Source organism: Thamnophis sirtalis, unplaced genomic scaffold, assembly GCF_051295495.1.
Source record: "Thamnophis sirtalis isolate CommonGarterSnake01/CBP01778 unplaced genomic scaffold, rThaSir2_p1.2 scaffold_3, whole genome shotgun sequence".
Lineage (NCBI taxonomy): Eukaryota > Metazoa > Chordata > Lepidosauria > Squamata > Natricidae > Thamnophis > Thamnophis sirtalis.
In genome coordinates, this window is record NW_028261383.1 from 74004767 (window position 1) to 74017152 (window position 12386).

Below are 12386 nucleotides of genomic sequence, written 5' to 3' on the forward strand. Positions count from 1 at the left end.
ATGGATAGGATGCAGATGTCAGAACTTTGAAACTGGGTCAAAAGTTCCATTTTTGGGGTCTATTGGAATTTGAAATAGAAACTTACTGGTATAAATCAAGGACTACCTATAGAATTATTTAATATATTTAAAATTATTCCCAGTTGTCCCTATAAAGACCCTCATTTTTATCCTTGCACATTAGCATACCTCAGACATACTGTGTTACTACGCACTATAGACTGCTTGTTATCACACAGGTTTCTTAGTTTGATCTATGTGTGCTTTTCACCTTCAAAATTGAGATGCAGGAGTCAAGTTGAATGTAACATGGCAAGGGAATTGAATACAGTACCGTTCTACACCGGAATATCTCAGTGTGACACTTGATAGGACAGTTTCATTTAAACACTGACTGAATACTAAGGCTAAAAGTGCAAGGAATAATATTATCAGGAAATTGACATTTATACAGGGGAGGGGCAACCGCCCACACTGTGAACATTGATTTTGGTTCTGAGTATTTCTGCACCAGAGTTTGCTGCTGCAGTAAGTATGAAGTGCATCCACAGTGTGAAACAAGTTGACATTGCTGTCAATGTAGCAGTATGCATTAGGCCTACATCAATTGAGAAAATGTATCCTTTTGTTTGTATTGCTTCACCCAGTATTAGAGATTTTTAGAGATTTTTTAGAGATTTTATTAATATTTGTAGGCCGCCCTTTTCCCTGAGGGGACTCAGGGCGGCTCACATAAAATCAGGGAGGGGGAATACAAACATTGACATAGAGACATATAATAAAATAGTAAGCAACATACACTCATCATTCGGGAGGGGCGGCTATCCTTGTCCCCAGGCCTGACGGGCTAGCCAGTTCTTAAGGGCTGTGCGGAAGGCCTGGACGGTGGAGAGGGTACAAATCTCCACGGGGAGCTCGTTCCAAAGGGTCGGGGCTACTACTGAGAAGGCCCTCCTCCTTGTAGTTGCCAGCCGGCACTGGCTGGCCGATGGAATACGGAGGAGGCCTAATCTATGAGATCTTATTGGTCGCAGGGAGATGATTGGCAGAAGGCGGTCTCTCAAGTATCCAGATCCACTACCATGCAGGGCTTTATGGGTGACTAATAACACCTTGAAGCGCATCCGGAGATCGACAGGTAGCCAGCGCTACCTTTTTTAGGAAAAAAGTAGCAACAGATGCCAAGAGAACCAAACAAGAGAAAGATCTTCCGCATCCTCTGAAATGGATATGTGCACCAAACATATTGAGTTAGATCTAGAAAGAGTTTTGTGGCATAAACAAATACTCATAAAGGTACACAGAAGCATAACTGAATTAGAAGATGGAGAAGAAAATTGATGGAACAAGGAATAATCCCAGAAGAAAACATGGCTTAAAGATCTGATCTCCCCTATGTCACTTGGAGGATATTGAATAGGCTTGGGGGAGGGGGGGAGTGCCTGAGTGCAAATCCAATATGCTCAAGTGGGAATTGCTGGTGGATAACAACACACAATCTGTTGGTCTGTCAATTACTACCAGTAGAATGCACTGAAAGTGATTTGTTTCGAGCTAATGACAAAGCCCAAAAGACCGCATTTTGGCAGTTTAAGGTTTGATCTGGACACAAAATAAATAAAATCAAAAGATAAACAGCAGCTAATCTGAAGCAACATCACAAAAATCCATAGGATTTGGTTGGCAATGCCATTATTTTATAAGGGCTCCATTCAGAGATGGAGAAAATTCCATTTAAGCCATGTGAATGCCACTGGTGAAAGTAGAGGGAAGAGAAGATTTTAGTGACTTATGCTCTATTTTCCGTGCCTAAATAAACAGGCAGCTATTTTTTTTTTCAATAGAGACATTCATGGGCTCATTCTGCTATCAAAGCTTCTCTCACATATAAATTTATGTCCATCTCATACAATAAGAGTTAGCTTGTTTTTTCTTTAGCAATATTTTCAATTAACTAACAAAGCTTAGCTAAAAATGAATAAATCAATGGTAAGCATTGGTATAAAACTGGAAGGCCTTTCATAATGCAACAACAAGACTAGATATATCCACAAAGCATTAGCATGAATTCTATTCATTTACAGAATGAAAACACAAGAATAAGAGAGAAATAAAAATTTACAAAAATATAAAAATTAGAGTGCCTGTTTTTTTAGAACAATGGAAATCAACTTCAATGAAGTAGCAAGCAAACAAACGAATTGAATTTGTCCCTATTCAACCAAAGTATCAAAACAGCTCGTTTTCTTTTTCAATAGTATTGATTTGTAAATTATATTCTTAAATGATACTGTTTCAACATTAATTCTATAAAGCTTTCATATAGTAATCACATTATTAATGTAAATCTTAATTGGCTAAGGATGCTGACAGGATACATTTTTACCTTAAGTATAAGACATTTTCTTGTAAATATAACTAGATGCCATGATTTGGTCCTAATGCCTTATGAATATATGGACAACTTCTTGCTATCTCAATTGTCACTCTTTTAAGGATATTCCAGCATTCTCCTGAACACTGACCATCTACCATATCTGTTTTCCTTTTCAATGTCTCTGAATCTTAGTAAACATTTTTTTCTAGACCATCATTGATTCACATTGCATGCCAAAAATATATTGTTGTTCATTGTTCTAAGGAAGTGGCTCATCTTTATTCAGCCTAAAATCTAATTGGTTGTTCACAACAGAACTCCATAATTTGAAGGCATATTTTTTTCTTTTGCTCTTTATTGATGACTAGTTTTTACTTAAATGTCAGCACTCCAATTAGCCATTAGTAGTACATCCTTTCTATATTCTGCATGTAGTGCTTCTTACAATTTGTTATAAATTTTCTCTCTTCCGTCACTGATTTTGAAATATTTGTGTAACACTGATGTTCACTAGATATTGAGTAATTCTAATAGATAGGAATTTATCATTTAGCTGAGATTATTTTGAGTTGCAATGACACTTCATTCCTTTGTATGGTCTTATGACCTAAAGTCTTTATCAATATATTCATCTGATTTGAAAAGGCTCATTTTGGTAAAACTAAATTGACAGACCTAAAATATCCAATTTGCATGGTTCATTTCCGCTTTGCTAATTCCAAGACCTCCTTGGTTTATAGTTCCCTTATTCCACATTCTGACTGTCCTTTTAATCAAGGAACTCTTCTTCCAAATTTGAAATTACTGAATTTTCTCAACAACCAGATATCTTTATGGTTTTGTCCAAGTTTATGACTTCCAGATTATCCTCCCAGTAATTAGCAGTTTTATTTTAATCCTAACCAGAGAGCATAATCTGGCATTAAAATATGTTTTAGGTCTATCCAAGTGATTTTCTTGACAATAATACAGAAATGATATGCCTTTACTTTTTAACATACCATATTTTTGGGAGTATAAGATGCTCCGAAGTATAGGAAAATAAGAAGAAAAAAAATTCTGTCTCTGCCTACCAGCATCCATAGTAATCAGCTGAGGTCAGCCAATGAATAGCCAATGAATAGGCATAGCAACTAAGACAGCTAATGAGGGATATTTGGACTCTGAAATTTGTCATGGGAGCAACCAGGAGATAGGAAGGAGCCTGGCTTAGCCAGAACTGAAAATGACTGCTTTTGTTTTGCTTGTGTTTACTGCTACCTTGGAAAACCTGATTTTGGAATGTACTGTATATTATTCTTATTTTGAATCCTGCTAAATCAGTTACTTTTGTGTGCTTTCTGTGTTTTTTGAATGTGATTGCTGCTGTAAACTTTGACAAGCCAGGTCAACTTCAGCACTTATTGCAGCCTGATTCAGGACAGCTGATTGGCGGGCAGATCGGACTGCCGGAATACCCCCAATCAGCTGTTCCAGGCTGCAGGAATAGCCACAGACCATTGCTGCCTCCATGCCTTGCACTTTTTTGGTGTATAAGTCGTATCCAAATTTTCACCCTCTTTTTTGGGGGGAGGGGAAGGTGCATCTTATACTCTGAAAAATATACAGTATTTGATTTTTGGAAACGTTCTGTTTAGCTAAGCTGGATTTCCTCATATGTGAAAATGCCGCCGATCCTCTCCACCTGATTATAGATTACAGGTAGTCCTCATTTATTGACTTCAATTGACTCTCTTGACTCAATAGTTAAACAAAATTGTCATTAATTGAACATCACGGGAGAATGATTATGTTTATCATTAACTTCACTTTTCCTGTTTTACAGCACCAGAAGAATATAAATCCAAACCGCAGGGAAGTTTTCCAAAACTTGACTTTCAAGAAAACCAGGTTTAAAAAGCACATATTATAACCCCTTTTCTTTACTCTCAAGCTTTGGAACATTCACCATGGCTAGAATGGAATTGATTACATTCATTGGAGAGCAAGAGAATAGGCAGGAATATATTGGGAATACACATTCAAAGGAATGCTGTTTGCAGAGGATAAGAGCTGCTTAGGAGGCAAATAAAAGCCTTTCAGTGAAACTGATTAGTGTCTGGTCAGTGTCATGCAGCAGGACTAGCCTGTCGAAAGGTTCAACCAATGAAGGTTATAGAGAAAAATTTGTAAGCATGTGATTAATCACCTTTTGGGAAAGGCTGTACTGCAAAAAAAAAAAAAAAAAAAAAACCAGCTCAGGAAGACATAGCCTATTTAAGCAATCTCTCTATTCTGTAAACAAGGGGGGGAGGGGGGAAAGCAAAATGGATCAGGCACACACAACTGTGATGGAATGTGCAGCTAAAGGGATGGAGGAGAATGTCAGAAGTAGGACTGTGGCTTCCCAGGCAGATGGCAGCACATTCCAGGGAGGAGTCAAAGGCAAGAAACTGTGCAATCCTGTTCTGGATGACAGAGGGATAAAAAGTCCAGGGTAGTGACATCCTAGAATCTCCCAGGGTCTATCTATTAGGTTATATGTTTAGTCTGTCTATTAAGCATAAGAAAATAAAGAACTAAATTCAATTGGATCTTGCTATATCATGTCTGGGCTTAGGCATGACACTAGCTATAATGGTAAATACATAACAGAGAAACACTGCAAGAATTATAAATGCATGCATTTGTTGCAAAGTCACTTTTTTCATTGTAGTAAGTGCCAATGATCACTGCCTTTAGCAAGGCAGTTGCTAAATAGAACTACTTGAACATTCGTAATTTCATCTCTTCCCTTCCATTCCAATTTTCCTGCACGATAGCTCATGCTCTGCTGGCTTCAATTTCAAGATCAGTAAAGCTACTGAGCCTTTCTATTATACCAAGATAATCCCTTGGGAAGATTACAAATTCAATACAAAAAGTAAGTGTGTGTGTGTGTGTGTCCCCTATTTAAAAAGCTAAGTTATGAGCAACATCATACACAAGCTGGTTCTGAGTATATGTTTAACTGACTAGGTTAATGGGGAGAGGGTTAGTTAAGCCAAAAGTTCACAGAGAAGAAGGGGAATCAGCATATTCACCAACACACCTTTGAGCAAGACAAGAAATAACAGATGGAAGCTTAACAAAGAGAGATCCAACCTAGAATTAAGGAGAAAATTCTTGTTAATGAGAAAAAATAATCAATGTAATGGCTTGCTTCCAGAAGTTGTGAGTGCTCGCTCCATCACTGGAGTTTTTAAGAAGAGATTGGAGATCCATTTGTTCAGAATGGTAAAGGGTTTCCCGTATGAGCAGGGAGTTGGACTACAAGACCTCCAAGATTCCTTTAAACTCTATTGTTCTAAGTACTTCCATTTCTCCATTTCAATTACTCATTAAAACATTAGACTATACAATGTGCTAGTTCTAATAAATAATGTAGTTGAAATACCACCAGTAACCTTGTTATACGCTGTTATGCAACCTAATGAAGCTGCATATGCATGAATTTAAGGGAGAATCTTGCACAACACTGGAGTTTTCTTTGAAGTTTTCACTGCAGCAGCTTTGACTGTTGAAGGAACTAGCTGCTTTGCAAATTGAATAGTAGAAATACAAGATGCTGCAGCAAAAAATTCAAATTAAATTCAGTTTGCATCTTCAGCTTTTCCAGCACATACTTTTCCAAATTATGTATCTAGAAGAAACACAACAATCTGTACATCAATGAACACACATAGGAAATACAAGAAATTTGTTTTACAGTTGAAGTGATAAAGTATATAAGCTCGGAAATTGCCATTGTTTAGCTTAAATATTTAATGTTACAAAGAATCACAATTATCCAAATAGATAGGGAAGCCCTGCATTTAGTGTTTGCAGATTTCATCAGAGAAATAATCTAAAAGGATAGTGAATACATAAAGTCTGATGAATAAATACAAAATCCCCATTAGCCATAGGCACAGATAAGATTTCACATTGGACCTTATGAAAGAGGATAAAGTTATTAGCAGCATAGTATACTTCTAGAACTGGTCTGTCAAACTGGTGGCCCGCAGGCCGGATACGTCATGCGCAGGTCATCCCCACCCCCAGCTCTGCAAAGGCAAAAAATGTCACGATACGTCATGATCCGGTCCATGGTGCAATTGAGTTTGACACCCGTGTTCTAGAAGATGTGAGTCATAATCGTGTACAATGCTAAGTCAGAATTCCAGAAAATTGTGAACTACTTAAGGGTGCTGCTGAATCCAGCCCATACTTTCTATTCTTCTAATCAACAGCAGACAAACTACAGATTTGAAAGTGTATTTTTTATTGTAACAGATTCTGCCTTGTAGCTCAGTTTTTCCAAAACTTGAACACTTGTTGGTGAAAACAAACAAGTGGGAAGAAAAATAACATCCTTTCTATGATACTTACAAGGACATATAGGATTCTGACTGAGACTAATGCAGAGGATCACTAAATAGCTCCTTTTCAATCCAGTGCCTTTGGGGTGCATTGTGTGTTTTTCTTTCACAATTCTCACCAAAATGGGAAAGAGCAAATCATACTAACTGGGAATTCTTCAGGTTGTAGATCCAACCCTTTTATCTGGTATTAGGTCAGGACAGGATAAACTTCATAACACAGTTAATGGAAAGCTTTTAATCTGTCACCCTACAAAAATGGAAAGTTACTATTCCAACTTCTTGCTATGTTCTAAATCGCAAGATTTTATATATCAGATTTTTTTCATATATCAAGTTGCACAACTATACCTTCGATTTATTTTATTCTTGACACTCTAATGACATTGTGCAATAAGCTTTCTACCCATTTTTTTCTACTGCAGTGCCTGGAATTGAAAATATTGCTGTTCAATAACAAACCAAACCGATCCAGCAAATTGATTTCAACATGAAAAACTCAACCACATACTTTTACTCACTTCTGCTGAAAACATATTTTTATCATTTTTAGCTAGTCCATGGATTATGTCTTACAAATTGTATACATAAGCAAACATTAAATTTGGAACTACGGCATTAAACTTTATCTTGTTTCCAATAAATCTGAATGATCTTCACTGCTCTATTTTTTTTTTTAGAAAGGTTAGAACTGATTAGCACTTGCATGGAAAATAACCAAGAAATTCCAGGTCTACAGATCAGATTGAGAAATCAGAAACCATCTCAAAAGGCACTCATGCAAACCATCTCAAAAAGCACTCATGCATTTTGATGCAAGAAAGCTACAGTATATAAATGTATCAATATAGTCCCTGGAAACTGAACTCATCTCAAAAGTCTCTTCAAATGCTCATTTTCTTTTGATTAAGTAAAAATGTTCCCAAATATAAACTTGAATATTTTTGCAAAGCATATCAATAAAAACTCTGATTATTGATATTTTGGATGCAAACTTCAATGAAATAAAGCCTATTCATAGCACATTGTCAGTTCATTAAAAAGATCACTAAAACAATATGCCCACATAAAAAAATTCACAGATAAAAACTATTTAACTAGATGAAAAATTAGCAGATGAGCCCATTTTGGTTATATAACAAAACAACTAAAGTATATTATATATTAAATATATTAAAGCTTTTTGCAATGTTAGCTCTTAAAACATCAAGTCAGAAAATGATATATATTTATTAGAGACATAACTCTGTATAAAAGGACATATGTAATAATGTTATTGGAAAAACATTACACCAATAATTTTCCTTTTGTCTACAGCAGACTTCAAAAATGTCAACTAATAAGATTTCTATCAACAATTTCATAAGCTGGATTCAGATGCAAGAATATTATTCTTTCCACATTTTATTTTAAAGCCACATATTATATTTTTAGTTCCTTTGCCAAGGGATGCTGCATGCCTATTCAGAAGAAAGGGGGCAAATTTCTGTCTTTCCCAACCAAACCCCTTCAAGGTAAGTTAGACAGCCCATTCCTTGTTGCCAGCAGGGAATGATGGGAACTAGAGTCTCACCTGTCTGGAAGGCGCCAACTTCGGAAAACGGACGACTTGCTACCTCAACCCGGAATAAGACAACACCTTAGCTACCAGAGCTTGTTGCTGAGACATCAATTTCCTTCCTCTGGGGATGCTGTTGTCTTTTGTTTTTCCCCAGGAACTGAAGAACTCCGTGAAACTCTAAAACCACGGAGAACACCGGCCAAGACAGTTTGGCCCCAAGCATCCACGCGAATGAATCTGGGTGCTTGTCCTTCTTCCCCGTCAAAAAAAGACGTGGAAGTTCACAAGGATGCCCGAAAATGCTCCGGACAGGGAGCCAGCCTCTCGCCCCTTTCGCACTAACGACTGAACCGACGGCGTTTTTTCATGGGACCCCGGGAAGGCCGATGCCTCTGACACGCCAGACCTTACACACACATACACGCTCACAACTCCTTCGCACCCCGCCTCACCGTGTAGGTCTCCACCAGCTCCGACCCAAGAATGCGGATGCTTTTGGGAGGCTCCTCGCCCTCTTCGCCGGTCCTCAACGCCTCCATGTCCCGAGTCGGAGCGCAGAGGTTCGGGACCGTCGGGCTACTGCGCTCGCTCCGCCGCTCGTGGAGGAAAGCGAGCTCCGGGGGCGGCGAGTGTCGTGGCAGCTACTGCCCCGCTTCCCTCCGCGCTGGCCATGACCAGCGCAACTACAGTCGTCACCGCCGCCATATTTGCTCTCCTGTCGCCTCCCGCCCCTATCCGCGCGACTGAGGCCAGGCCCCGACAACGTCACTCAAGGGTCCAGGGAAAACAAAGGAGGCGTGGCCTTGGGCTAGGAGGCGGAGCCTACGGGGCCTCGCCTTTAAGATCTGGATTGCGAGGCTTCGGTCGGCCGCCAGACGGCCGGAAAGCGGGAAGAGTTCGTTTACTGCCCAGTGATGCCCCGATGTCTGCCACCTTAGCAAAGTGCTTTTATTTCCACTGAAAGATGTAACCCCCTTTGCCCAGCTTGTTTGCGTCGCAAAAGCGACAATGTAAGAGAGGTGGTAGAAAAACCCCGAAAGTGTCGAACCTATCAGTGATAGGGCAGACAAAATTATAATGGAAGTGGTGGACTGCCGTTCCCATCGCTGCTTTTAAGTTAGCATGGCCAGTGAAATAAAGCCGGGTGGGGGAATAGCTTCTCGGCGGCGTAAGACAGGATCCTAATGACGGTATTTTTCTATTCCCTTGTTTAGCATGAATAATGCTTGTGTTGATCACTCCTGCGCAATGATAACTAAAAGTTGTGCTATTACAGTATTGTCTTAAAGTCCAGTCGCTGCTCTCTTAAGAGCAAGGCTTAATAAACTGAAATGAAATTTCTCAGGACGTTCCCATGCCATGAATTTAGGAAATGCAAGCAGGTTTCCACATAAATTGATGTTACGAGAATATTTTTCATACTGCACATAACATGTTATAGCACCATTCTATATTTACTGAGAAAGATGAGAAACGTTGACACTGAAAGCAGATGGAAAAACAGCTGTTTATATTCCTGATGTTAATTATTTGCAAGGAGTTGAGCTTTAAGTCCTGGTGCCTTGGATTGACCTCAAACTTTGCTGGTGGGAGATTGTTTTAGTGTATATAATACCCTATTTTGTTCCTAAGCCTTTCCCTAGGAGCAGAAAAAAAATTAAAAATTGATGCTTATAAAAATTCAAAAGAAAAGATGAATTGAAAACATGTCACATTTGGAGAATTTTTTAATTCAGATTAAATTTTTACCACAGGAATTGTGCCCCAAAACATTTCAAAGGAATTAGAAAAAACATGTTTGGAAAAAATAAGAGAAAAATGATGGTAAGTACTATCTTGAAGACAAATGACAGAAGAACAGCCCTATTAACCTGGCTTCATTCATTTTTTGTATTGTTAATTCTGCACTGCCCAGTACAAGTCTGTATCAGTGGTGGGATTCAGCCAGTTCGCACCTATTCAGGAGAACCGTTGTTAACTTTCTAAGCAGTTCGGAGAACTGGTTGTTGTAAGAAATCTCCTTTCCCCCCCCCCTCCACTTTACAGGGCTAATCCTGTAAGGAAGGGACTAAGGAAAGATTCTGGTGTTGTTTCTAGCCTAATCTTTATTGCCTTGCTTACAGAAACTGCCTCTCCGGTTAACCCTTATGACATTGTAACAGCTAAGGCGAAGCGCCCATTGACATGAGTGACGCTGAGTTGGCCATGCCCACACGGTCACATGACCGCTGAGCCCCGCCTACCCAGCTGGTTATTTGGGCAGAGAACCGGTTTTTAAATTATTTGAATCCCACCACTGGTCTGTATTCATCCATGGCTTTGACCAGTTAGTAGTTAATATGGATATGATAATTAGCTAACAGTAGTTGTGTTGGTAAGTGGCAGACTGCCCTGTAAAATGGAGTGCTGGAGTGACCTAAACTCAGGTTGTCCTGCTGAGCATAGTTGGGCATATATGAAGGAGAGGGAGAATGGCAAAGCATGATGGATAGAGAACCCTCCACTGATAGGTCTCCAGAGAATGTCTTGTTTGCTATGGGTAACAAAACCTGCTTGTCCACACTCTGTTTTTTTCTCTTCCTATTTTTTTTTCTTTTCTTGGGGTATTAAGCATTTTGCTGCCACGTAGAGGAACAAGCATATAACAATATTTTAAAGCTGTATGAAGCTCTAGGGTTCACTGTAGTCTCCAAGCCACTTTTTTGAAGATCACACCATCTTCTTTGATTAGTACTGATTTGATTTCATTTTATAGAGAGAATGGACAAGCATGAATCATCACTCCTAAAATATTTTTTTTCATAGTTATAAAAACAAAGCAATAACAATTGGTGGTGTAGGTAGGGAGGCAGAGAAACTTAGTTCTCCAACATTGTAAGAAAAAGTAGATTTCTACCTACTGTAGCCATTGTTTTCCAAAAATAGGCTTGCTGGCCACTAACCAAAAAAATGCCAAATCCTGCATTATTCCTTTTGATTATTCCAAACTGTGGTCCCACTGCCACTCTCACTGAATGCTTTCCCCCCCCCCCACAAAAAAATTGGCAAGTAATATGCAGCATGCTAATTTTCTCTATTAATATCATTTGAGCTGGTGTTCCTATGATCAGGAAGGTTGAGAAGCTTAGGTCGAGCTTAAGGACAGATTCATAAAGTATTGTACCTTCATCAGTGGACAATGTTGTTATTAACAACATAAACACATGAAGTTTCCTTACCAGGTTTGGTTAAAATCAACTACCTATATGTTGCAATATAAAGTCACATGATTGCTTTGCCATTTATCCCTATTACTACATAGAATCACCCAAAGCACTGTGTTGTACAAGTACCGCTTGTTTGCAAGTCTTGTAGGTAAAGTTCCAACATTACAAGGAAAATATTCATGATGTTTTATAGGACAGTATTGGACCTAATGGTGCTTCCCTTGTGGTCTCTTCCTCCCACATCTTTTCTTTGAGCTGAACATGTTTCAAAACATATTGGATCACAGGTGAGTGCGTCAGATCATTTTTTATACTTTCTGCTGTGTGATGTTTCACTTGTGAAACTACATTGTGATGTAGTTCTGTCTGACATGGAGCCTTTTTTTTTGCCAGAGGGAAAGAATGGGTAGTTGGAATCTTTAAAAAAAAATCTCAATGCTTTTTGAAACGGGATGGGAATAGAAAGATGAGGAAGAGTAAAAAAAAATCTACTAAAGAAAATGATTGAGGGCATATAGCAGCTCCCCATCCTTGGATGCCCTTCAGATTTATTGGGCCTGAATTTCTTATAGAGTTCTCAGACTGCATGATCACATACATGAAGAATATATTTACATGATGGGATTAAAATAAACTGAAGTTTTGTAATTGTGAAGAAAGATGTATCTAAATTACAATGAAGAAATAACAAAAGCTTCTACAACTGGAAAAATTGAGAGTCTTAATGAAAGCCTTACATTTTTAATCATCTTGTGCAGTCAATTGTAGAAACTCTATAACCTGAAGACTAGTATAAAAGGAAGGTAATAATATGAGAGGAAATAGCTTCATGTTAAACCATCTTGATCATTGATCATGTGTAT

The 12386-nt window shown here is 38.6% G+C and overlaps 1 protein-coding gene and 1 long non-coding RNA gene across 2 annotated transcripts in view; one reads left to right on the forward strand and one right to left on the reverse strand.

The window, feature by feature from the left end:
• The window catches only part of NISCH (nischarin), a 45305-nt gene extending 36251 nt beyond the window's left edge, over positions 1-9054 (reverse strand). Inside the window, exon 1 of the mRNA XM_014059194.2 lies at positions 8770-9054. Coding sequence (XP_013914669.2) covers positions 8770-8856 — 87 coding nt within the window. The 5' untranslated portion in view covers positions 8857-9054. The remainder of the gene's footprint in view (positions 1-8769) is intronic.
• Positions 9055-9072: 18 nt separating this feature from the next.
• On the forward strand, positions 9073-11798 carry LOC148048009 (uncharacterized). The gene is made up of 3 exons (XR_015695911.1): positions 9073-9507; positions 10072-10141; positions 11717-11798. It is a non-coding gene; the product is annotated as an uncharacterized LOC148048009 (long non-coding RNA).
• The last annotated feature ends 588 nt before the right edge of the window (positions 11799-12386 follow it).